Source organism: Rhinatrema bivittatum, chromosome 1 (assembly GCF_901001135.1).
Source record: "Rhinatrema bivittatum chromosome 1, aRhiBiv1.1, whole genome shotgun sequence".
Taxonomy (NCBI): domain Eukaryota; kingdom Metazoa; phylum Chordata; class Amphibia; order Gymnophiona; family Rhinatrematidae; genus Rhinatrema; species Rhinatrema bivittatum.
In genome coordinates, this window is record NC_042615.1 from 559941169 (window position 1) to 559965751 (window position 24583).

General features: G+C 43.6%; 1 protein-coding gene across 1 annotated transcript in view; it reads right to left on the reverse strand.

The window, feature by feature from the left end:
* The window catches only part of FRMD3 (FERM domain containing 3), a 405659-nt gene that overhangs the window by 160001 nt on the left and 221075 nt on the right, over positions 1-24583 (reverse strand). The window contains exons 3-4 of the mRNA XM_029616768.1: positions 19589-19631; positions 7123-7201 (exon numbers count right to left, since the gene is read on the reverse strand). Of these exons, the coding sequence (XP_029472628.1) occupies positions 7123-7201; positions 19589-19631 (122 nt within the window). The remainder of the gene's footprint in view (positions 1-7122; positions 7202-19588; positions 19632-24583) is intronic.

Genomic DNA, 24583 nt, shown 5'->3' on the forward strand with positions numbered 1-24583 from the left:
TTCCAATATTTTGCCTGTTATTTGCCTCCAAACCCTGATCCACCCAAGACTAGGGTGAAATGTCATTCCAGCGCTGTTCTACGGAGGACGGTTAGAGGCTGCTCCAAGAACAGAACACAGCTTTGCCCACAAGGGCTATGTCAGGGCTATATCGGCAGCAAACCCAAGCCCAGCCAGACTAAGGAGTAGGAGCCTGAATCAGGAGCCAAGATCTTCTGCTTCATAGCCCCAGGTGAAAGTCATTGGGCCATGGGGCTGGCCCCCAAACAGGCAGCAGCAGCCACTGCTGTTCTGTAACTAGCAACCTTTCAAGCCAGTGCTGTAACAGGTTCCTCCAAGAATACTTAGTAAATTCAACTGTGGGCACGAGATGAGCAAATAAAGCAGGAGGAAACTAAAAAGCAAAATCAATGAAAAAGGCTAAAGAGTGCCAGTCCCTATGGCAAGTCTTGCCATATTAAGCTGGACCTATTTTTTTTGCTGTATGAAAAAGGGTTGAGCAAGGAATGGAGGTATCTCCTATCCTGATATTCTCTGCAGTAAGCAGTCTCACTTCCTCAGTCCTTTGTGCCAGTTATGGCATTTTGGTAAAATTATGTGTAAGGCTTCTTTGCATGAGCATGGGAGCATATGTGTGGGGGGGGTGACGTGTGCAAGGCTGTAAGGTTTGCCTAGGATACCTAATAACCTTCCCTATCCATGGATTCTGGGTGATATGTGTGTCAGTTTTTAAAAAAATATAGATTGCAGGATGGAGCTGGGCTTTATTTGATTTGCCCGGGATGACACTGAATGAATGAATCAGGGGGTGGGTGAAAGACACTAATTTTTTGCATAGGGCAGCAAAACACTAGCACCAGCCCTGGTCAGAAGGCCCAAAGGACAAGAGACAAAACAAGATAAGGCCCAAAAAGGCCACAGGGCAGAAGTGGCTAGAGCAAGGAGCACATAGGAACTTGATGCCAAAGCATCGAGGCAAGGGACAGAGTAGGCTAAATAGTGCTGGAGCCTGGGTGTGTTGCAGGTAGTAGAGAGGGGCTTGGCTAGCCTGCGGAGTGCGCTCATGGAAGACCCCTGGTAGAATGGAGGCTGTAAGACCGGCTGGAGCATGAGACCAGGGAGATGCTGAAGAGTACAGTACTGAATGGGGCTCACCGGAGTCCTCTGGTGGAGGGGAGGCTGCACAGCATGTGCCTGTGCTAATTCCCCAAACCAAGCTCTAGCTTTTTTAAAATAATGTTGGTCTTCTATTGATCTATGCTTTTTATCATGATTTCATTTTTTGTATATTCTGCAACAATGAGCAACTGAGGTTGTTGGAGGAGGGGGGATTAGGCCACATTCTTGTTATTTTGTCTGCTGTTAGGCTCTCAGTGATCTTGCCATCTTCATCTTCCTCTTGTCTTGTTTTTTGATCTACTGTATTTGTATTGTAGCAGACACTGCGGCCACGCTACCAGTAAGCTCTGGGTTCTAAAGTATCAGCTAGTTAGAGTGGGATGCTGTATGGGGAGGTTCCAATCAAATACAGCCCCTCCTTCTGAGGGGTTTGGAATAGCCATCCCCCCTGGTGAGCCTTTATAGCAGCTCCCTGGCTACTGCTAGCTAGGCAGTCCCTTTTGGTTTGTACAAGTTAAAGAGGTAGAAAGGAGTTTATCCTTTGCTGGTTTACTGGCCCAGACAGAGGAGCCTGGCAAGCCCTGCTTGGTGGCCCTGACCAGGGTCAGGAGGGGTTTTTTTTCTTTCCAGTCCACTCCCTGGCTGATTTGGATCTTTCCCTCTGGATACATTTTTTTGGAATTTAATATTTTAAGTGGTAGTAGTTTTGCGAGAGCCTGTACACCGCCCGGGCCCAGGGAACAGGGAACCCTGTGTCTGGGGGCTGTGTAGGTTAGGGAATACCTGCCCTCTGTACCCTCCACAAGAAAGGGGTGCCAGTGACCTGCAGCAAGGATACACTCCGGTGTTATCTTCAGTTGGTAAAAAACTGATTTCAAGATCCAGGAGGAAATTCTAGCTGCCCTTCCTTCCTGACTGAAGCATAGAGAGCTGCCTGCTTCAGGGGGATTCTTTCCATCAGGGATCACAACAGAAGAAAGAGGGGTAGAGTTTCATACCTACGCGCGGGGGTACATGTGTGCGCGCTACCTCTGGCCCCTGCCCCGCCCCCGGACCGCCCCCTTTTGTAAAGCCCCGGGACTTAGACGCGTCCCGAGGCTTTACGTGCGTCGCCGGGCCTTTATAAAATAGGCCCGGCGCGCGTAGGGCTTTTAAAATCAGCCCCAGAGAGTAAAGGATTGCACAAGAAACAAAGAAGCCCAATAGACCATCTAACTGTGAGTAAAGACAAGTCTGTCATCACTGAAAATACCCATCCTGTGCTTCTAAACCCCTAGGAAAAGAAAGAGTTTATCATGCTGTGCAGAGACTGTAACTTATTTTTCATCAATTGGAAAGGGTGTTCTGCTCATCAAAAGGATATCCTGCCCGCTTGGGGACTCTATTTTTCCAAGCCCTGGGGGGTAGAAATTCCCCTGGATGGTGTTAGACCTTCCTGCCCAGATTGGGGAGGGGATTGTAGAAGGAAGATTCCTGTGGTGCTGACAATTAATTTGCTGTGCCATTTTCATAACAAAAAGTAAAGACTATTTTGGACAGTAACTCAATGGCTCCAATTGTTTTATTTGGCACATTCCACATACAAATACCCCCCTCCTCATGGGAGATCTGGCAAGAAGAGAACTGAGTATGAGGGACACCCCTGTTACTCGGGGCCAAGAAGCAGACCTTCTCCCCTCCAACCAGGAGAGCTCAGTCCCAAAACAACAAATACATTCATGGCCCCATCAGTGCCTGACATGCAAATCAGGGTGGGTTTACAGTATAATTTGTTGTATTTTACTTTGACATGTATTGTAATCTTACTGTAACTCAATTTGACTGTTTATTTTTAATGCAAAGATGCATCATAAAGTTGATAATGATGGACCACATATAACACTGACCCCCGTAGCCTCTTAACAATTTGCTCTTTTTAAATATTCATATTCATTGTTCAGTACCTTTGTACAAAAAAATTAATTCTCCTTTCTACTCCCTTAAGCCTTCTACTCCTCCTTTTCAAATTGTGATATTTAACTATGAATGCTTATGTGAGACATGCAAATGGTCAGCAACTAAGGTTAAAATCTTGATGCTACTGCTCACCTGTGCTAATTTCACCTTTTTATGTTTGTGCTCCCAAAGGGTTTATGTACTGTAAAGCCCCTTTGCCTAGCAGATTCCATATTCTCTTTCAGGGATGGTACAGTCTAGTGTATCCCTCTGGTTTGACAACATGTGTACTTTGCCAGCAGGAGGTGTACCAGGATCCCTCAAAGACGTTTATATCTGCTGGAGGTGCTTTCCTGGGGGATGGATACCAGAAGAGGCACTGTGAGGATCCAGCACAATCCAATACCAACTCCAGCCCACATTGTAGGCAAGAGTCTTTCACAAGTTGCAACCCTAAGCCATAGGGTGGGCAACTGGAGAAGCTATCTGCCCTTCTGATGGTTCAAGCTTACCTTGGACCACACTTCTATGGGACTTGTGAGTAGATTTGACTTGGGAAATAACATCCCTAAACCATGACTACTTGTGCTCCAATAGGATGGGGGAGAGGAAGTGACAAACCCCATATTTTGGCAAGGTGGCCAGTCAGTAACAGACTGCTGAACTTTATACTGTAGGTCAGACATCATTGGGACCTTTTCTGCATCAAGTCAAAGGCTTACCTTCTGTGCTCTAGGCCCTGCTGTGCAAAACTTGACTTAAACCCATTACACAGTGTGCAACTGTATCAAAGAGGAGCAGGGGGAGAGGAGTTAAATACCTGTTCAGTACTAACAGGTATTTGTGGATGTTAATAGACTGCCTTGTTCTGTAAATCTCTGCAATGTTTGTACCTCTAAATAAAGGGCAAGTTATTGAGAACCCCAGAGCTCTGTGTGTGCGGATCTGTTTGTGTGGTAAAAGAGCCCCCTCATCACCCCATCCTTGCTGGAGGACCAATTCTACATCTTTATGACCTATAAGGAAAAGAACTCATGTGAGCCTGAGGGTAGGCACCAGCTATAGTATTAACCCACATTAGAACCGGCCTGTTGGTTCTGAGGTGGACGGAACACCGGGTTTTAATGCCTAATGTGCTGAGGAAATGGTATGCAGAATCTGGCGGAGTTACAACGGCCAATTTCAATACTGCCATGTCCTGCATTGTTCCTTGTAGCCCACAGTAAAACAACCCTGATAAATAGGGCTAGTGACCACAGCACACAGGGGACTACCGGGTGGTCTGCCAACATGGAGCCTCTACTCTCTATTCCCTGCAAAATAAGCAAAGGACCTCCCAACCAGAAAACCCCTCAGCTCCAAGAATGAGAAGAGGGCCTTTCAGTCAGAAAAACCTGGAATCCACACCCCTCCAAAAACCCGGCCAGAGGTACTAATCTATAGCTAATGGGAGCAATGTAGTCAGTCTGATTATTCTCTGCACACTAGCATCAGGGACACAATGGCAATGCTAACACATATGCATTCATTCTACAAGGTGCACACGGTCATTAGCTAATGCCTGCATTAACACATGTTTAACACTGATGTCCATTAGTACATAGGCCCCCATATGTCCATATATTTGGACATGTGCTTTTCTACCTTTAACATCTGAAATCTTCACATGGAAAAATGTTAATTTATATTTTACAACCTTTTTACTGTTTTCATTGCATGTTAAAAAGTAAAGAAACCCTGCATGCCTACTATGTTATATAATCAATAAGTTCATAAATATCACTTAGGGGCAGATTTTCAAAGGGGTACATGCGTAAGATACACGCGTAACCCCCGAAAAGCTGCCCCTTCCACCCCCTGCGCGCGCCGAGCCTATGTTGCATAGGCTCGGTGGCGCGTGCAAACCACGGGACGCGCATAAGTCCCGGGACTTTCCTGGGGGGCGTGTCGGGGCCTGCGCGTCATCAGGGGCGTTCTGGGGGCGGGGCCGCAGGCGTGGTTCCGGCCCAGGGATGTTCCGGGAGCATGGATGCGGCCTCCGGACCAGCCCCGGACCGGAACATGGTGCACCGGCGCGCGCAAGTTACGCCTGCCTCGGGCAGGCGTAACTTTTGAAATAAAGGTAGGGGGGGGAATTAGTTAGGGCTGGGGGGCGGGTTAGTTAGGGAAGGAAAGGGAAGGTCGGGGGCGCTGGAAAGAAAGTTCCCTCCAAGGCCGCTCCGATTTCGGAGCGGCCTCGGAGGAAACGGAGGCAGACTGTGCGTCTCAGCGCGCGCAGGCTGCCGATTTTGTGCAGCCTTGTGCGCGCCGACCCCGGCTTTTAAAAGATATGTGCGGCTACACGTGTATCTTTTAAAATCCGGCGTACTTTTCTTTGCGCCGGTTGTGTGAACAAAAGTGCGCGCGCGCGTACTTTTTAAAAATCTGTCCCTTAATGTATATTCCAGGGTACATGATACAAGGAAATGGCAGCATGAGGTCGTAAACAGTGGCATTAGGTAAGATGGATTTTAACTAAAACTCCTCATTGTGTACCTGGGACAATCAGAAACATCAACGAATGCTTCCCTTCTTTTTCCTCCTCCTAGACAGGATTTTGCCTGGCCAAATGGCGCCCTGGGTGATCAAAGCAGGGAGGGGCAATCCCTCTCCAATGTCACAGCCCAACGAGAGCAGTTGCACAGGAGCTCCATTCTGCGGCTGTGGTAACGGCGACACGGCAGGCTGGTGCCCCACAGCCGGTGCCCATCTTGCCCACCTACTCTGACAGCCCTGTTCCCAGCAGCAGAAATGCGCCCCCCTGACCTTGCCCGCCTGGGAAAAAGGCTGTACATAATTGCCTATAGCTGGATTCCTTGTGGCAGCCTGCACAAAAGTATTTTTCCCATTCACACAAATGAGGCAAATCCCTTGGGTACCTGTGAATATTCCTAATTGGCAAAGGTAATGGCAAAAAGAGGTTTTGCTGAACACATCAGAAGCACTTGAGCACAACATCTTATTTTAATACTGAGTGATGTTAGACCGTCACAAGCTCTCTATGTGTTTTTCCTTCTTCAACGAGCCTGTGTTTTGTATTCTCAAGGGGTAAAATTGGTTGTTGTGTGACTTAAAGCTGTCAAGCCTGCATTTTATAATTAGAAACCTGAGTAATGAAAATGTGTGGTAAACATTAGAGCATGGAACGTCGGTCCTGGTCCATCAGTGGCCAGATGCAGTTGGTTTAGTTCTGTTATTCCCTAGCATCCCATAGCATCCCATCCCTTCCTAGATGCCCATGCCACCAGCGGCAGCAGCAGGCAAACCCTTGCCTGTCCCAAGGCTAGAGGGCCACCTCCTCCAGGGTATACACTCAGCACTGCTGTTACTATAGCAGCAGCAGCAGCAGCATTCTTCTTTTCTTCCCCAGGACCAAATACTCCAATGCCATGATATTTGAGGCCTTCTTGAACCCTGCCACTGATGCAATAATTCCATTATTTTTTCTAAACTGAAAGTCAATTTTTGTGGGGGGGGGTTCCATGTTCTAATAGCAACAGTGCCCTTGGCAGAGGACATAATCTCATCGTTAATTGGCCTTGCTTTCTGGTTAGATCCCTGGAATAGATTAGGTCCCGAGGATCCTGCCCAGAAGTAGGGAGAAGGACTAGATGACCTCATGAGGTTTATTCCATGAGGCTCAGGCCACTATAATGACTCTGCCATGGGCAATATGGCTTAATCAGTAGAAATGTCGATGCATGATATATGCATTGGGACCTTCGTTTTCACTTTGTATTGCATTTTTCTCCAGGGAATTTATCGGTGTTTATTACCACAAGAACCAAAAACAGGGGGAAATAAGATGGCAAAAAATGACCTGTCATTTTTCCAGGTAAATAATTTTTGTTCTTGTGGTGATAAACACCGATAAATTCCCAGGAAAAAATAGGAGTAAAAACCAAAAATGAAGCTCCCTAGTAGGATTACACGCCCCAGCGATCTTGGGATCATTCTCCTTGCACTCCAAGTTCCTGGTCCCCCTGCCTTGTGAAGGGCTCAAACCAAACGCACAGACAGAAAAAATACCTGGTGAGTTCTTCTTTAATCTTCAAGGGTTCATGTGGGTAGAATTTCACTCTAAAGCACATGGTGTATGGTGGATGAGCTGCAACATTATAAAGAAAAAGCATGAAAACAGCGGCAAGAATAGAGCCTCAGTGACATGTTTACAGGAGAAGCTGACATTCGCTTTAAGTGAACAGCCCATGGGATGGCTCTGAACTGCAGCTTCAGGCAGCGCAATTAAATTAAATTAAAAAAGCATGATAGGGGAGGCCAAAAGCATATGCAGGTTACAAATGTTTATAATGAAATAGAATTTGTCAGTGTTTTTCCATGTCACAGTGTTATATTTATTATAGCTCCTCGCCTCTTGAGTGTATTCTAAAAAATGAAACACGACAAGAGGGAAAAAAAAAATGGAGACATCGCTAAGTGCCACTGAAACCAGCACTTCAAGCAAGACAAACAAAATCCTCTCCTGGGGCAGCGAGGACATGTTGGACTTGGCGATGGGCAGCGCCAGGTTACAAAAAAAGGAGCAAGTACATAGAAGGCTTGAACTGGCACACAAGACTGACATTTGCGAGCAGTATCGCCCATCGGCAAGGCATTCAGCCTTGATGACTGATCACTGCTGCTCACAAGTTTCAAACCTGTACCAGTTCAGCCCTATTTTGTGTCATCCATCACCATGTGTCCAACAGATACGCGTGTCATTTTCTGTTTAAACGCCGCCATCCATTGAACTTACTGCATGGCTGCAAACTGTTGACCTGCTCTTGTTTTTTTTTTTTCACAAGATTTACATTTTTTGTCATCGGAGGAAGCACCAGCTCTCAGACTACAGCATCAATCACATACTGCGACCACCCACAAAAAGTAACACGACCTAAACTCTTACTTCAGTGAAAAATTTGCTATCACCACCTCCTGCTAAGAAAGCAGCATCCCAATAAGGGGTTGCACGACTGTCTCACCCCTCACAGAAGTTCATGATGCATTTTATTTTCCATGACATTTCTTGGATTTCTGACATTTCCATTGTTTTCTCTTTTGTTTTCTGAATCATGCTTTACACAGTTAGTAATTTCACACTGTGTTACACATTCTCACACATGGTTCCAAAAAGCATGGGTACACCAGAGATTAGTTACTTCAACCTGGCCAGCTCAAAAACTCAGCTCAACTACATTGCCACCCATAGGTGCAGAGTGCTAAAATAGAGTACTCCATACCCTAGAAAGCAGCGCATCAGCTGAAAATCTGCTTTCTCTGAAAGTTGGAAATCTGCACACACCAAGAGTAAGTGAACTCCTTCCTGTGGCACCATAGCCCACTGAGAAGCCTAAGGCTGAGTTGCACCCCCTACAGTGGAGCTTCCTGATAGGCCCAGGAGGTGGTCAAAGGGCAGCCATATGTGCAGCACCCAGAATATAGTCCCTATAGTTTAGGAAACAAATTCTTAGTTTTAAAAGTCTAGAACATCCTCCTTCTGTGTTTGTGTGGATGTATATTTGATGTTAAAACCTGCACACAGCATTTTGAGATGGATGGGCTGATGTTCCTTTTTAACAAGAATTAACAATGCATAAGGACCTTCATTTTCAGTTTTTATTTTATTTTTCCTGTGAATTTCAAGAAATCAGTGAAAAACAACTTATTCAGCCATGCTGCTGAATATCCCGTGTGAGTTAGCCGGATAAGTCTTATCCGGCTAACTCACTTAAATGTTTATTATGGAATATCTACCCCAGGTGATTAGGGACTAACAATAATGCCATGTGGTTTGGGGTTTTTTAAGACACTGATCTTCTCAAATGCTTCTTTTGTATCACTGGGGGATTTTAGCTTTATTCATTGTGCTGCAATAGAAAATCAGAGCCACAATTATACACGTCTGTAAGCATTTTGTATCATTTTGACGATAAAACTGTAAACAAAAGAATTACAAAACAATAGGTGATGCACTTCTGTGGTTTTTCGGAATTTTTACCATGTGTTTTACGTTTTCTGACATTCTCTTCCATTCAGTCCGTGATTTTCAGCTCAGTCTGAACCCGCCTACATTGGGCTAAAGTACTATTTGCAAATACCCAGGGGGTTTTCACCCCACCCCCATTTAATATCCCTTTCCCAACTCACCTAGCCTAGCCGTGCCAGTGCCAGTCCTCGGCTGGGGGCCGTGCTCTAAATCCAACCACTAGGATGACTGGGACTTCGTCCACCCCTCTGCCACCCAGGGAGCAGGAGACCCAACCCAGAAACCGAGACCAGGCCCCTCGGCATGGCACCATGCAGCGCTGCCGCTCAACCACAGGGCCGGCCTTTTCTGCGCTTTATAGCCACACCCAGAAATGGTTTCTAAGGGACACGAAGGACAAGAATAGAAAGATATGGTATCCATAAGGAAGTAAGAATTTATGGACCTACACATCTGCTTTCCAAATCAAATCAAGTGTGCAAAATGAAAAAAAAAAGAAGCGCATGAAGTTACTTTGAAATAACTGACTATATGAATACATTACATTTATAACATTTTCCTAGCTACCCTAGCTCTTGCTAGCATGTCTGAAGAAATGAAGCCTTGTTGTTATCCGCATGCCAGGAATGCTTTGGTGCTGAGGTCCGCCGTTAAGAAGTCCTCCGTGAAACATTGGCCTGTTTAAAATCCTGCTTTCACATCTCTGCTTGGAGTTCAAACTCAGAAAGCCTGCGAGCAGCTGGAGAGTTTTCTTTCCGTACAGCTTAGGGTGAACTTTTCTGCAAGCATTATTATTTCTTTGTTTTTTAACCAGGTCTCCCATCCTTACAAAGGTTTCTCCAGAGGACGGTAGAAAACAGATCGACATTCTACAGGGGCTTGGCAAGTTTCAAAGCGACAGAGGCTGCACTGAAGTTCATTCATGCACTTTGATTTGCCCCATCTGAAAACTGCCCTCATCTGGCCACTATGAAGGACAATGCACTATGAGCTTCCATATAGTGCAGGTTCTCGGAGCTGGATTGAGAGTGGACGTTCCTGAGGGGAGAGGGGTACATGATGCTTACAAATGCTCAAGTGCTATTTCACCCCTCTCAACTGCCCGCAGAAAATGGCAAGTGCAAAGCACCTGGGCACGTTTTCAAAAAAGAATCCACCTTTACCCTACATTTCTCTTTGAAACGTAGAATGAGGGATGCAGGCTGAAAGCATCCATGTACTTTTCAACTACGTTGGCTGTTTGAAGATTGCCTGCTTCCTGCGTGACTGTTACATAGCACTGCAGAGCATCCTTCAGCTTTTCATTATGACCCTCAGTCAGCTCTCGTTACCCCCCATCCCCACGTTATTGATGTGCATCCAGTCATATGGACACCTTGCCATCAGTGTACCTTCCTCCCCCCCCAAAACTGTACCTACATTATATGTCAATCACATGCACTAATTTCTAGGTTATATACTAAATTTAGAAGGCAAAAACCCTTCTTTAGGATGTCCTGTGGATATTTAGTGAAAAACTGGACAAGCTGTGGAAGCACTGTTAAGGAGAAACATCTACACTATGGAAATTAATTAGGAATGTCTGGGTGTCCTGAATTCTGTTCAAAATATACTTTTACATGGCACATTGTCTTCTTTTATTCACAACCTCCACCCTCCCTTCTCTCATATGTTCCCATCCATTCTCCCCAAGAAGGACGTATTTATTTTACTCCTCCCAGAACATTTGTCTTCGCTCACCCTGAGGATCACAGGAGTCTAACATCTTTCCTGTATCCTGCCTCCAGTCACTCTCCCATGCATTAGGCCACCCACTCAGTCAGTTTCCTCTGAGCCATCCTTCAAGTCACTGTCTTCCTCCCTGAGATCAATCCCATTCACTCTCTCCCATCCTGTACCATCCTCCCAGCCACATACAGCACCCCCAGCCCCCCCATGGCTTGTGTGTCCTCATAATACCCTCCTCTCCCCTATTCTCTTCTGTCCCTTCTCTTTTTCTCTCTTCTCTCTCCTACCCCTCTTTATTCTTTTCTCTTCCTGTTTCCCAAAGAAAACAATTAATCTTCCGCCAGCAATCAGCTTATGGTCTGATTTTTCATTAATTGACCATTCCACAACTAATCATATTCTCTCTAAACTGAAAGTATCAAATAGCCCTTATAATCCATGTCCCGGTCAGTTCCTAAAACAAATCAAAGAATCCATTTCTCCATTGCTGAAGAAATTAGTGAACCTGTCTCTATCTTCCAGCACCTTCCCTGATATCTTAAAAAAAAAACGCAATCCTTCCGATTCCCAAAAAGAAATCTAAAGACCCTAAAGATCTCATAAATTAACATCGAATTGCCTCTTTAACCAAGTTAGCAAAGACTATTGAATCAGTGGTACTTTATCAATTAAATGAATACATCAATGAAAACGACATACTTCAAGCAGATCAGCACGGATTTCGCTAGAACATCTCATGGAATAACACCTTTTCTATTGTTTAAATAGAGCTCAGCGCTGGGCTCTGCATCAGATTCTGTATCTGTTGCAGAGCCCAGCGCTGAGCTCTTTATTATGTAAGTATATATTTGCTATATTTGCTTCCTGTGTACTTTTTGCTTCCTGAGTATTGATCTGTTTTGTGTATGAATAGCATATGATTTACAATACAGAATATTAATCAAAAGTAGAATCAGAGTTGTTCTTATAAACTATTTTACCTCTGAGGTGGACTTTTAAACACTATGCTACATCCATACTTAAAATCAATAAAAACCTGGATGTCTCACAATCGACTCACCCTAAATTCTGCAAAAACCGAAATCTTATTTTTATCAACTCCTCCACAGATTCAGCAAGCGCCCCTCCATCAGAATTCAAGTTTGACAATACTGCTATTCCGATTATAAGACAAGCACGCGATCCAGGTGTCATTCTACATTATCCATGACTACCAATATCTCATCAGCAATCAAACGCTTCTTCTATAAAATACATTTGCTAATGAGATTAAAACCACTAATGAATCCAAATGACTTTCGTTCAGTCTTGCAAAACTCTAATTCTAACAGGTTTGGATTATTGCAATTCACTTTCCTTTGGTCTCCCTGATAACACACTGTATCCTCTTCAATTAGTCCAGAATGCAGCAGCATGTTTACTCACTAGTACAGTATGAAACTGAGTAGCACCTTGTGCAAAAGCACAGCACAAAGCAGAGGGGAAAGTCTCGGTTCCAAGTTACCCCTCTACCTCGGCTCTGTCGGAGGTGTTTGTGAAAAGCAGGGATAGAGTAGTGTTGGACACAGAGGGCATTCCCTTTGCTGCTTGCTGCCTCTGGTCGCTGCTGTGTACTCTTAAGTTGGCCGCCAGCTGGAGCCCTGGACAGAGCTGTGAAGTCACAGTTCAACTGCAGGCTTCTCAAGGAGGCCTGGATTTGAGATTGGAAATCCTGAGTATTTAGATCAGACCAGGAGCTCTCAGCTGCTGATTAATTAACTACCTGCTTGATGGAGCAGTGAGCTTAAAATAAACTTCTAAATAGGACAGAAAAGGAGACCATAAGCTTTACAGTAGTAAAGCGAAGGAGGGAAGCCTCCCAGGATGACGCATGAAGGACCAGAGGCTCACAGAGGACTCAAACAGAAAACACCAGGTAGGATTGCCACCTTGCCTCATGTCAACAGAACAGGCTGATCCGGTCCTGCTTTTCCCTACTGCGTGCAAGAATTTGTAGTACTGACTGTCCCATGAACTTCCCTAAGAGATTCAAAATTATAGATCCATTCGTTCAATAGGGCAAAACCAGGCCTGGGCCAGTCTTTGGTTGGCCTGGAATGAGGTGGCAAACCTGGTAAGAGAAAGGAGATCAAAGCAAGAAGAGAGACATGGTGTTCTTTTGCCAGTATTGAAACTGCTCTGGGAAAAAAGAAAACTTTACCAGACAAAATATCTTCCCTCAAACATTTAGCTTATAACCAATTTAAGAATTCAAGCTTAGTTAGAAGCCTACGTGAACAAGGCTTTCTGTAGTAAAACCCCTGGTTGTTTAAAGAGTTAGCACCCAACTTTTGGAAGACTAACAAAGCTATTCTTTTGTGGAAATCTACAGATGGCCTCCTCCTGACGGTGCTGTATACAAGGGCCAAGCTAAGGACTCTGACAAGAACGGAAGAGGGTGATCTGCCACAGTAGTTACTTTGACTGCAAGGCAACATTGATTCAATGTACTTCAAGCTACTTTCACTGGGCAGTTATTTCTGTATCACTGGCTAACTGGCTAAAAGACAGGAAACAGAGAGCAGGATTAAATGGACAATTTTCTCAGTGGAAGGGAGTGGGCAGTGGAGTGCCTCAGGGATCTGTATTGGGACCCTTACTTTTCAATGTATTTATAAATGATCTGGAAAGAAATACGACAAGTGAGATAATCAAATTTGCAGATGACACAAAATTGTTCAGAGTAGTTAAATCACAAGCAGATTGTGATAAATTGCAGGAAGACCTTTTGAGACTGGAAAATTGGGCATCGAAATGGCAGATGAAATTTAATGTGGATAAGTGCAAGGTGATGCATATAGGGAAAAATAACCCATGCTATAGTTACACAATGTTAGATTCCATATTAGGTGCTACAACCCAAGAAAGAGATCTAGGCGTCATAGTGGATAATAGATTGAAATCATCAGTTCAGTGTGCTGCGGCAGTCAAAAAAGCACAGAATGTTGGGAATTATTAGAAAGGGAATGGTGAATAAAACGGAAAATATCATAATGCCTCTGTATCGCTCCATGGTGAGACCCCACCTTGAATACTGTGTACAATTCTGGTCGCCGCATCTAAAAAAAGATATAATTGCGATGGAGAAGATACAGAGAAGGGCAACCAAAATGATAAAGGGAATGGAACAGCTCCTCTATGAGGAAAGACTAAAGAGGTTAGGACTTTTCAGCTTGGAGAAGAGACGGCTGAGGGGGGATATGATAGAGGTGTTCAAAATCATGAGAGGTCTAGAACGGGTAGATGTGAATCAGTTATTTACTCTTTCAGATAAAAGAAAGACTAGGGGGCACTCCATGAAGTTAGCATGTAGCACATTTAAAACTAATCGGAGAAAGTTCTTTTTTACTCAATGCACAATTAAACTCTGGAATTTGTTGCCAGAGGATGTGGTTAGTGCAGTTAGTATAGCTGTGTTTAAAAAAGGACTGGATAAGTTCTTGGAGGAGAAGTCCATTACCTGCTATTAATTAAATTGACTTAGAACATAGCCACTGCTATTACTAGCAACAATAACATGGAATAGATTTAGTTTTGGGGTAATAGCCAGGTTCTTATGGCCTGGATTGGCCACCTTTGGAAACAGGATGCTGGGCTTGATGAACCCTTGGTCTGACCCAGTATGGCATGTTCTTATGTTCTTACTTTGCTTTATGCTGTTCCGCAGATGAGGATGGCACTGCTCAAACACAATCAAAAGACTCTGTAAAGTTATATGAGTTAGCTGAAAGTCAGATCTTCAGTCGCAGCTAATAGGCTTCAAAATATCGACTAAAGGTCTGATATACTAAAGATATTTTTCATATGTTGTATAAAGGGGAAAGTGGCCCCACATGATATGTGATATGACCTAGGGGGTATGAACCCCTGTGTTTTAGACCCTCGTTGTCAGCCCAAATATGTTTGTAAGCACTCAACAGGGGGAGATGCTCACTCTTGCAGCTATGTCTACTGAGTTTGTCTGTGTGAAGAGCTGTGGTGAGCTGAAGGTGGACGCACCCGAACGCATGGCAGAGTAAGTAGTCACTGAGCTCCCTGCACAACTTACATTAGCTCCTAGGACAGGGGTCGGGAACCTTTTTGGCTGAGAGAGCCATGAAAGCCACATATTTTAAAATGTAATTCCGTTAGAGCCATACTAACTACAACCCCCACCCTCCTGACTCCCCCAAGACCTACCAAATTAATTTACTACAACCCCCTACTCTCCTGACACCCCCAAGACCTGCCAAATTAATTTACTACAACCCCCCATCCTCCTAACCCCCCCAAGACCTGCCAAAAGTCCCTTGTGATCCAGCGGGGGTCCAGGGCTCGCAGACAAATCTTTAATAAAAAAGTAAAAAATCTAACAAAACCCCGGACCCTCCTGACACCCCCAAGACCTCCAAAATTAATTTACTACAACCCCCCACTCTCCTGACACCCCCCAAGACCTTCAAAATTAATTTACTACAACCCCCACCCTCCTGACCCCCCCCCCTAAGACCTGCCAAAAGTCCCTGGTGGTCCAGCGGGGGTCCGGGAGCGATCTCCTGGACTTGGGCTGTCGGCTGCCAGTAGTCAAAATGGCGCCGACGGCCCTTTGCCCTCACTATGTCACTGGGGTCGACCAATGGCGGCGGTAGCCCCTGTGACATAGTAAGGGCAAAGGGCCGTCGGCGCCATTTTGACTACTGGCAGCAGACGGCCCTTTGCCCTTATTATGTCACAGGGGCTACCGCCGCCATTGGTCGACCCCAGTGACATAGTGAGGGCAAAGGGCCATCGGCACCATTTTGACTACTGGCAGCTGACAGCCCAAGTCCAGGAGATCGCTCCCGGACCGCTCCTGGACCCCCGCTGGACCACCAGGGACTTTTGGCAGGTCTTGGGGGGCATCAGGAGGGTGGGGGATTTTGTTAGATTTTTACTTTTTTTATTAAAGATTTGTCTGCGAGCCAGATGCAGCCATCAAAAGAGCCATATCTGGCTCCCGAGCCATAGGTTCCTGACCCCTGTCCTAGGAGGACCACGAAGTTACCACTATAGAGCATCTTAATTCCTGAAGGAGAAAAAAACAACTTCTCTTCACAGCTTCTGTACAAGTCGAACTGTGAGCAGGAGTGAAACGCCCTTGCATAGTGTAACTTTGGGATGCAAAGGATCCTGAGAGAGGGGGAAAATGAGTCAAAAGATTAGTTTCTTGGGAAATCTGCGGGGAATCTTACAGTTTTATTCTGAGTAGCTTATCTGAAGCTGGGAGTAAGGTAATCAATTGCTTTTTATTTTACTTTACTAAAATGTACCGATCGCCTAAAGCCAAGGCTGCCAGGCAATGCACCAGTTAAGTTCTTAAAAAACGCTCGTATTAAAACTGATACCTTAAAATAGAACATAAAAGTACACGGCGTAAGCCAATTTACAAAGCACTGTTTTAAGCTCTGCTTTAAAAGACTTCATACTCTCTGGGCGCTGCAGGCCTTCAGACAAAGAATTCCAGAGTGTGAGAGCTGCTACCAAGAAGGAGCTCCTCTCATGTTTTCTAGACGGAATATCTAACAGGTGCCTCTGTGAAGAGCGCAGTGATCCCATGGGCTGATGGAGTGGGATCTGCATTAATCACTTTATGAGCCATTGTACAGACCTTAAACTGAGTTCGACAGCGTACCTTAAGCCAATACAAGTCAAGTAAAATTGGTGTGGCGTGATTGTATCGATTTACGCCAGCAGTCAGGCGCACACCCGCAGTCTGCAATAACTGTAGTGGTCTCAGAGAACAGTCAGGAAGGCCAGGGTAGATGACACTGCAGTAGTCTAACAAAGGGAGAATTCAGGCCTGGACAACCATTCAAAAGTCAAAGTATTCCAGGAGATGTTTGAGCCCACAGAGAAAAAACAGTTTAAAAATCCTGCATGAAGAACAGATTTAATGTGATGTTTAAAAGTTAGATTGGTGTCAATCCAAACTCCCAGGCTTTTTAAATAGAGGAGTAAAAGAAATGTTATATTCTCCACAGTAACAGCAGATGACATTTTTTTGGGAAATGGTCGTTGAATGACAATCAACTCAGATTTTGCTGTATTCAATGATAGCTTATTCTGCAATAGCCATCACTTGACAGTGATCAGGCATATTCCAATCATTTCATTAGTTTCATCCCGGGCTGGTTGAATCTTAATCGGAAGCTGAATATCACCCGCATATGTTTTGTAATTGTCTGAAAGAACTGTTAAAACTTTGCAAATAGGAGCAATATAGATATTAACTAGCCTAGACGATAATGCGGAACCTATAGTCATAGAAGACCAATGCAATTGCTTATTACCGATTTTGATCTGCCTAGGGTATTCAGTTAAATAAGAAGTAAACCAGACAAGCGGAGCTTCAGAGACACCAATTTCTCCCGACTGCTGGATTAGAATTACTGTATCAAAGGCTGAAGCGATATCTAGAGAGATCACGATATAATTAGTGCCGTTGTCAAGCCTCCTTCTGGTTTTGTCAATCAGTGATATCAAAAGAGATTCGGTATTTAATATTTTCCTAAAAACAAACTGATGGGGGTCAAGGACTTGATGTTTTTCAACAAAAGCGGTTAGTTTTTGTATAACAATGCCCTCCAACAGTTTGGCTAGGAAAGAAAAAGAAGAAATTGGCTTGTAGTTTGCTGGACTAGAAATATCCAGGCCTTGCTCTTTAATGATTTTGTTTATTGGACTGCAAAACCAGGATTCCACAATGCTCCAAATTAAACTTATACTATTTATTTATTTATTTATTTTGGATTCTTATATACCGACATTCTTGTATAATATACAAATCATGTCGGTTTACAATACAACAGAACAATCGCAGCAGAGGCGTTACATTGAAACATAAAACAAAGCGTCTTAATATCCTAGCTTCTAAAAAAGACATATAATACAATCACTGCTAAGGCGTAACATGAACCATAGTGTCTAAAAGAGTATAAATAAGCGAACATATGAACAAATGCTAATATAGCATAAAGGGGGTCCTAAAGAACAATTCTCGGACAATGGCACTTTAAAACTTTGAAGCATAATAATAAACAAACACATGATCCGTGGATTTTAACTTTCCTGCTTAAGAAGAGTGGTTCGGGATACTTTGGCAGGAGGATGACACCAGGGGCAAAGACAAGGAAGGTTAGTGTGGAGAGAGGGCAGGAAAATAGGAGAGTCCTGTTGGAAGGGCGAAGAAAGAGGAATAGGCTAAGAAAAGGGAGAAGGAGAGGGATGTTAGCTCCCAATTGTGGCCTATAAGATCCTTTAACCAGTGTCCAAGTGGTCTAGGGGTAACAGCACTAGGAAGACGTCTATAATGGAAAGGAATGAGGAATGCCTGTCACCTCTGGAAGACCAGGAGTAGCAGCACACTGAATAATAATTTACATTTGTCCATGAGCTGATTGGAGGGAAATAATCGGAAACCTCTGATTGCTATGACATATGTAAAACTGACAATCTAATTTGCCCTGCACATGGACCGAGAATTGTGCCATTCATTGCTCCTATGATAAACAATTTATAAATATCTTCCCGTACAAATAAAATGGACCTGTTTTAGAACCACAGTTTCGGGAGTTATATGGACTTATTCCAGGGTCTTTGCACAGGATAACCTGCTGTACAGAGAACTGGTCACCCTTGGAGTGAAAGTTCACTCACCAGGTCCACTACATCATCTGTTCAACCACTTTGAAAAAGAAGCCTCACCTTAATCAGGATGACCCACCAAGTGTGGCAGGAAGAATGCTTCCTAGGTAGGCCCCTCCATTTCCATTCGTATATTTACCTAACCCTGATTGGAATTTTTTGCAGAAAGGTAATTACCCTGATGCATGTGAGATGACTTAGCCACAAATAATATATTTGTACATTCTAGGACTGAATTCAGAAAGGACTACGATTAAGGTGTAATACAAAAGACAAACACCTTGCACTTGGCAGCCAGTAATAAAACATTTTATTGTAATGAAATAAAAGATCAGCAGTGTAAGATGGTGTTTTGTGCCAAATAGCACTTTTGCAAGGAAATGGTGCACAAAACTTGTGCACCACTGATTTACAGACTTCCTAATGAAATAAAACTGCTTAGGATCATTAGTAATCATTATGACATTTTAGGAAAATGCTCATTTTACAATATTTTGAACTACTGGATCTGCCATCATCTTGCTAATGACTGGAATAAGATTTGTCTTATGGACATGACAGAAAGGAACTGAATGCAGAGTTTATGATTTGATGACATAGGGAGCCCTCAGATCTATGCACAGTTTTGATCTTAATCCAAAAATTCAATGCGACTCTTGGAACTGACTTTGAAAAGGCAGCACTGGAATATCATCAATTTTTAACCTGGCTTACTTTTCACCTGTACAGTTTTAAACTTTTCTGTTTTCAAAGAGCCACACCGAACAGCTCCCAAGCCTCAGACTGAGCAGTGTTACTACAAATGATTTTTAAACAATACATTATGACAAGTTTAAACCAATGTACAATATGAAATGTAAGCTTTTCATTTCTTTTTTTTTTTTTTTACGGCTGTTACAGTAATTGATGACTGATTGCTGCATTGTGTTGTATGTGACGCTCCTGCTAGAATGGCAGCGGTGTTTACTAAGTACAGCATAAACTTGTAAACTCAAAAGAATGAGGCAGGGAACATTTACCTACTCTGCGGGCATTTCAAATAAAGGCAGCAAATTATGCGCATGGCTTGTCAACACTTACATTTCATTTGCCTGGCAATGGACTTGTTGGGCTCAAGCCAATGCTGAAAAAGAAAAGCAAAGATCAGTGGTTAAAGTGTTGCACAACACAGTAGAACAGACTTAAATCTAGAGGTTCTGATACCATATAATTTTATTAAAGTACTGTAGAAGCCCGTATTACAGAGAGCACTTCAGTGGCATACTAAATGGACTCTTTGGAGGTCAAACAACTTAAGTTATGTTGTGTTGTATCCTTGGAACACAAAATTCCTTTGTTTTTCCCCAGGAGATGCACTGTTCTGAGGAAAAAAACAGCAATCCACTAAAGCAGTTTCTACAACAATCATATTCTGCCTCGTTTTATTGTGGAGATCCTCGTGCTTGGCAGCTAAAAGTAAGAAAGAGAACCTCTTGGTGTTGTTTGCAGGCAACTTTTAGAAGTTGTATTGATTGTCTCATGGCTCCCACATCAAATACACAATTTAGAAAAAACAAAAATAGAAACATCCAGATCAGAGCATTCAGAAAAGGAATCCAGTAGTATAAGGGTCTATTCAAACTACTTACGATTAAGAGTATGGTAGACGTGTGTTGCTGTAAACAGTTCTATAAGCCATACTGGTCTTGGAGGAGATTTTGCAGACTTTGAGACCTTGCATTGGAACCACATAAGAAATAAGCACAGGTGCTCTTGTTCATGAGCTTTCAAGGGCACAGCAGTCCCTTTTGATGTAGGTCTGTGTTTGCTTACGTCATGATGCCTCTAAAGAAGTAACATTAGCTAGTGCAGTGTCTTACTGATCCTCTATGAAAATAAAACGATAAAGTCTATAACTAAAATAAAGGATAACTAAATAACACATCAAAAGGAACAGACTGAGCCAGTTCTGGTTTTTCTCCCATTGCCTCTCTGGGTTTTTAATACAGGTTTTCAAAGAACCTTGTTTTCTTTTCCTACTTCTAGATGGCAAGCATGAGGATCAACATACCGAAACAAGAGAGGAAATACAGCAGCAACTATTTAGGTGGGATGCTGCTGTTACTAGTCTGATTGTGTACACGTCTTCTGGTTTCCTCTGAGTCTTATTTCTGTTTCCATCTATCCAGTAACAGTTACCACTAACTGGTGATGTCAAAAGATTAGATACAGCCGTTGTTATACTACTTGCTCCCCTTATTTTCTTGCCAGTGGAACATACATTTTCTTTCAAAGCATAGATGTTACTTTTTGGTGATTAAAGCTAAGGGGACACATAGCTCAGTATCCTGATAAGTTTGTCACTTCATATGTTGTTGCCCTCTAAGAATTGATATGTTCTTGTAATTTAAAGGTTAAAGCAACTGAAATGCTTAAAGACTAGACTGCTGCAAAAGCTTTCACTCCTCTAATTCATGAAAGATTGTTACTCAAACCACATCTTTCTTAGCTGAAAGCTCTTAGTATTGTATAAAATATGGAATCTGTAATTATCTTTGGACAAATAATTGTGGAGGTAGAAATGCAGTCACTGCAAGCAGTCAGATAAGATAAACAATAAAATCTATCCCTAACACAAGCTCAAGCATGCTATTGAGAAACCTCGAGCTTGACGTTTCTGCTGTTGCTGTGGATCTAAACAGCTAAGGAACCAGTGAAAAGTATGGAAAATGAGGACATTAAAGATATGGTCTATGCACAGCTCAGAAACCTACTATAAATGAAATACTTATCTCAAAACTTGAAGTGCTCCATGCAAGAAATTGGAAAAGACAAGAATTTATATACTATGGTGGTAGATGTGGTTGATATGGTGAGCACCCTATAGATTGGGAAAAGGGTTAACACAGAGTCTTCAATATCTATATATGCTATCAGAATTCATTACTTTCAATATTTCAATGACTTTCACATATCTAAACAGATATTTTAACCAACCACAAAATGTAATAATGAAAAGAAATAGTTTATTAACTCAATGCAGTTGCCATTTTGGTCTCCAAACTGAGACCTTCAGCAAGGTAAATCGTCTAATAACGTATTCAAGAACAGACCTTCCAATATTAGTTTTATATGCCTGGAATAAATGAAATAAAGATATTAACAAGCTTTTATGTAGTCAAGTGTGGTGCGCCTGTTAGACGACACAGGTGGCCATGGCCGGCCCTCCTTACCTCCGCTTTGGGCGTTGGCACCCGTGCGGCAGCGGGGAGTCACTCCCACCACAAACCTAGGGCCTCCTCCACTCCCGCGGGCCCTGCCGCGGGATCTATGCCAGACTGTGCGGCAGCCGGGACGATTCCCGGGCCCCTTTCGTGGCACCAGGTCGCAGGCCTCCTCTCCCAGCAGCCTACGTCGGGCAGGGCTCTCCCTAGGTGCGCAGCCACGCCTCCTAAGCCTTCTTAAAGAGTCAGCACCAATTGATGCAGCTCAGCCTCCCGGATGACGTCAGGAGTCGAGAACTATTTATTGGAGCCTCCTCTTCCTGTTCCTCGACTTGGCAATGAGTCTGCTTCACTTGGTGGAGTCTTCTGAGCTGCTTTGGTGTCTTGCATCCTGTTTCTGCCTTCCGAGTCCCATTCCTGCTCCATCTCCCATCCTGTGGTTCCGACGGATGGATCTTCTGGCTTCGACCTCGGACTGGCTATTGGTGACTCTCTGGCTTCTGACCTCGGACTGGCTTTCGGTAATTCTTCTGGCTTCAACCTCGGACTGGCTATCGATGGCTCTCTGGCTTCTGACTCTGGACTGGCTATCGGCGATGCTCTGGCTTCTGATCCTGGACTGACTTCGGACGACTCTTCCGGATGTGAATCCACTGTCTTTGCAGGGGCCCACCTAAGACCAGCCAGCACTATGCACCTAAAGGCTCAACTCGCGGGGAACAGGGTGAAGCTCCAGCCGGTGTTGTCCTGCAGTTTCCTTCTTATGCCCTCCTCTGTGCTCTGTCTAGAATCCTGCCTCCTTGCTGAGGGCTCTAGTCACTGTCCTTCTGCTGTCTCATCTCATCATGTTTCATCTCATCCTGCTGCTGGTGCCTCTCTTCATGATGCTGGTGTCCAGGGGCGGATTGCAGGAAAATTTCGGCCCAGGGGATTTTTTCAAAAGTGGCCCATGGGGTATCTGATGCCCTCATGCACTTTCCCTGCAGCACATGTATCTTCGGGACGCGGCAGGATCAGTGGCATAGCCAGAACTGATTTTTTTTTTGGGGGGGGGGGCAAAGTTAACATGGGTGGGCAGTAAGCATACAGGTCTCAGCCCTACTAATTGTACCCTTATCCATAAATAATGGCTTAGAGGGCAACTGACAAAGATTTTCTAAGTCCAACAGCTGTTATGCATCATGAGTGAAACTTTAAAATATTTTAACTTATTTCAAGCATTCCTTGTTAACCTTTATTAATGTTATATTTATTGCAGTTTATAAATACATAAGAATGTCATGGAAAAAAACAAAGAAAATAAATATCTAATCCAATCAATCATGTAAAAATACAAATATCAATGTATTCTTTCATGAATCCTCTTTCTAGAAACGTAGAGATCATCATAAGTACAATAAAATAGCAATAATCATAATAACCACACGAACGAGTGCAGAGCAGAATTAGGACAGTTCACATTACTATCCACCATGCAAAAAAAAATATATATATGTATTGAGTCTGGTGTCACCTGAGCAAAACAAAATCCTTCCACTACTAAACACTTTGGGCTAGATTTTAAAAGCCCTGCGCGCGTAAATCCTGCCGGATGCGATATTAAGTTGCGATATTAAGTAGTAACACAAACTTAATATCGTTGCGATATTAAGTAGGAGGAAAAACTTTAAAAAGAAAAGTGAAAAAAAAAAAAACACTTGACAGTCGGGTGCAAGAAATGGACGCTCAACTGACAAGTGTCTGTTTCCTGAACCCCCGGCATCGGTTTTCCTAACCGGTGGACGGCTGAGTTAGGGAAACCGATGCCGCTAAACTGGTGTCAGTTTTCCTAACTGGCAGACAGCCGAGTTAGGAAAACCGATCGGGTTCTCGTTAGCAAGGAGGCACTAGGGGCGAGCAATCGACCCTAGCACCTCCTTGCTGACGCGCCCCCTAATTTAAATATTGCATGGCGCCCCCCCCCCTTGGGGGCGCATTAAAAAAGCAGGTGCTGACTGTTCAGCGCCCACTTTCTACGCAAATTTATTGCATGGGCCCCATGGGCTCTTGCTCTCACAGGCTCCCAAACACACACAGTCTCTCACTGTCTCAAGTCCAGTATCCTGTTTTCAACAGTGGCCAATTCAGGTCACAAGTACCTGGCAAGAACCCAAGGAGTAAATAGATCCCATGCTGCTATCCTGCAGTTGTGGCCCTTTTTTAAGTCTACTTGGTTAATAACAGTTTTTTGACTTCTCTTCCAGGAATTTGTCCAAACCTTTTTTAAACCCAGCTACACTAACTGCCTTAACCACATCCTCTGATAATGAATTCCAGAGCTTAATTGTGCACTGAGTGAAAGTATTTTCTCTGATTTATTTTAAATGTGCTGCTCACTAATTTCATGGACTGCCCCATAGTCTCTGTATTTTTTGAAAAGGTAAATAACCAATTTACATTTAACCATTCTATTCCACTCAATGTTTTATAGACCTCTATCAAATCCCCCCTCTGATGTCTCTTCTCCAAGCTCAATAGACCCAACCACTTTAGTCTTTCCTTGTAGGGAAGCCGTTCCATCCTCTTTATCATTTTAGTCTCCCTTCTCTGTACCTTTCCTGATGCAACTATATCTTTTTTGAGATATGGTGGCCAGAAATGAACACAGTACTCTAAGGGGGGTCATTTTCAAAGGTCTTCACACCTTAAAACTGGGTTTTACATGTGTAAATTTACTTTATGCGTGTAAGAGGGCTTTTGAAAATTGACATACTGTATACCATTGAATTGTCAATAGGTCTTACATGTGTAAGTGTACTTTATGTGCGTTAATGGCTTTTGAAAATTGCATGCCTGTCTGGGACTATGAATCCGATATACATGTGTATATATT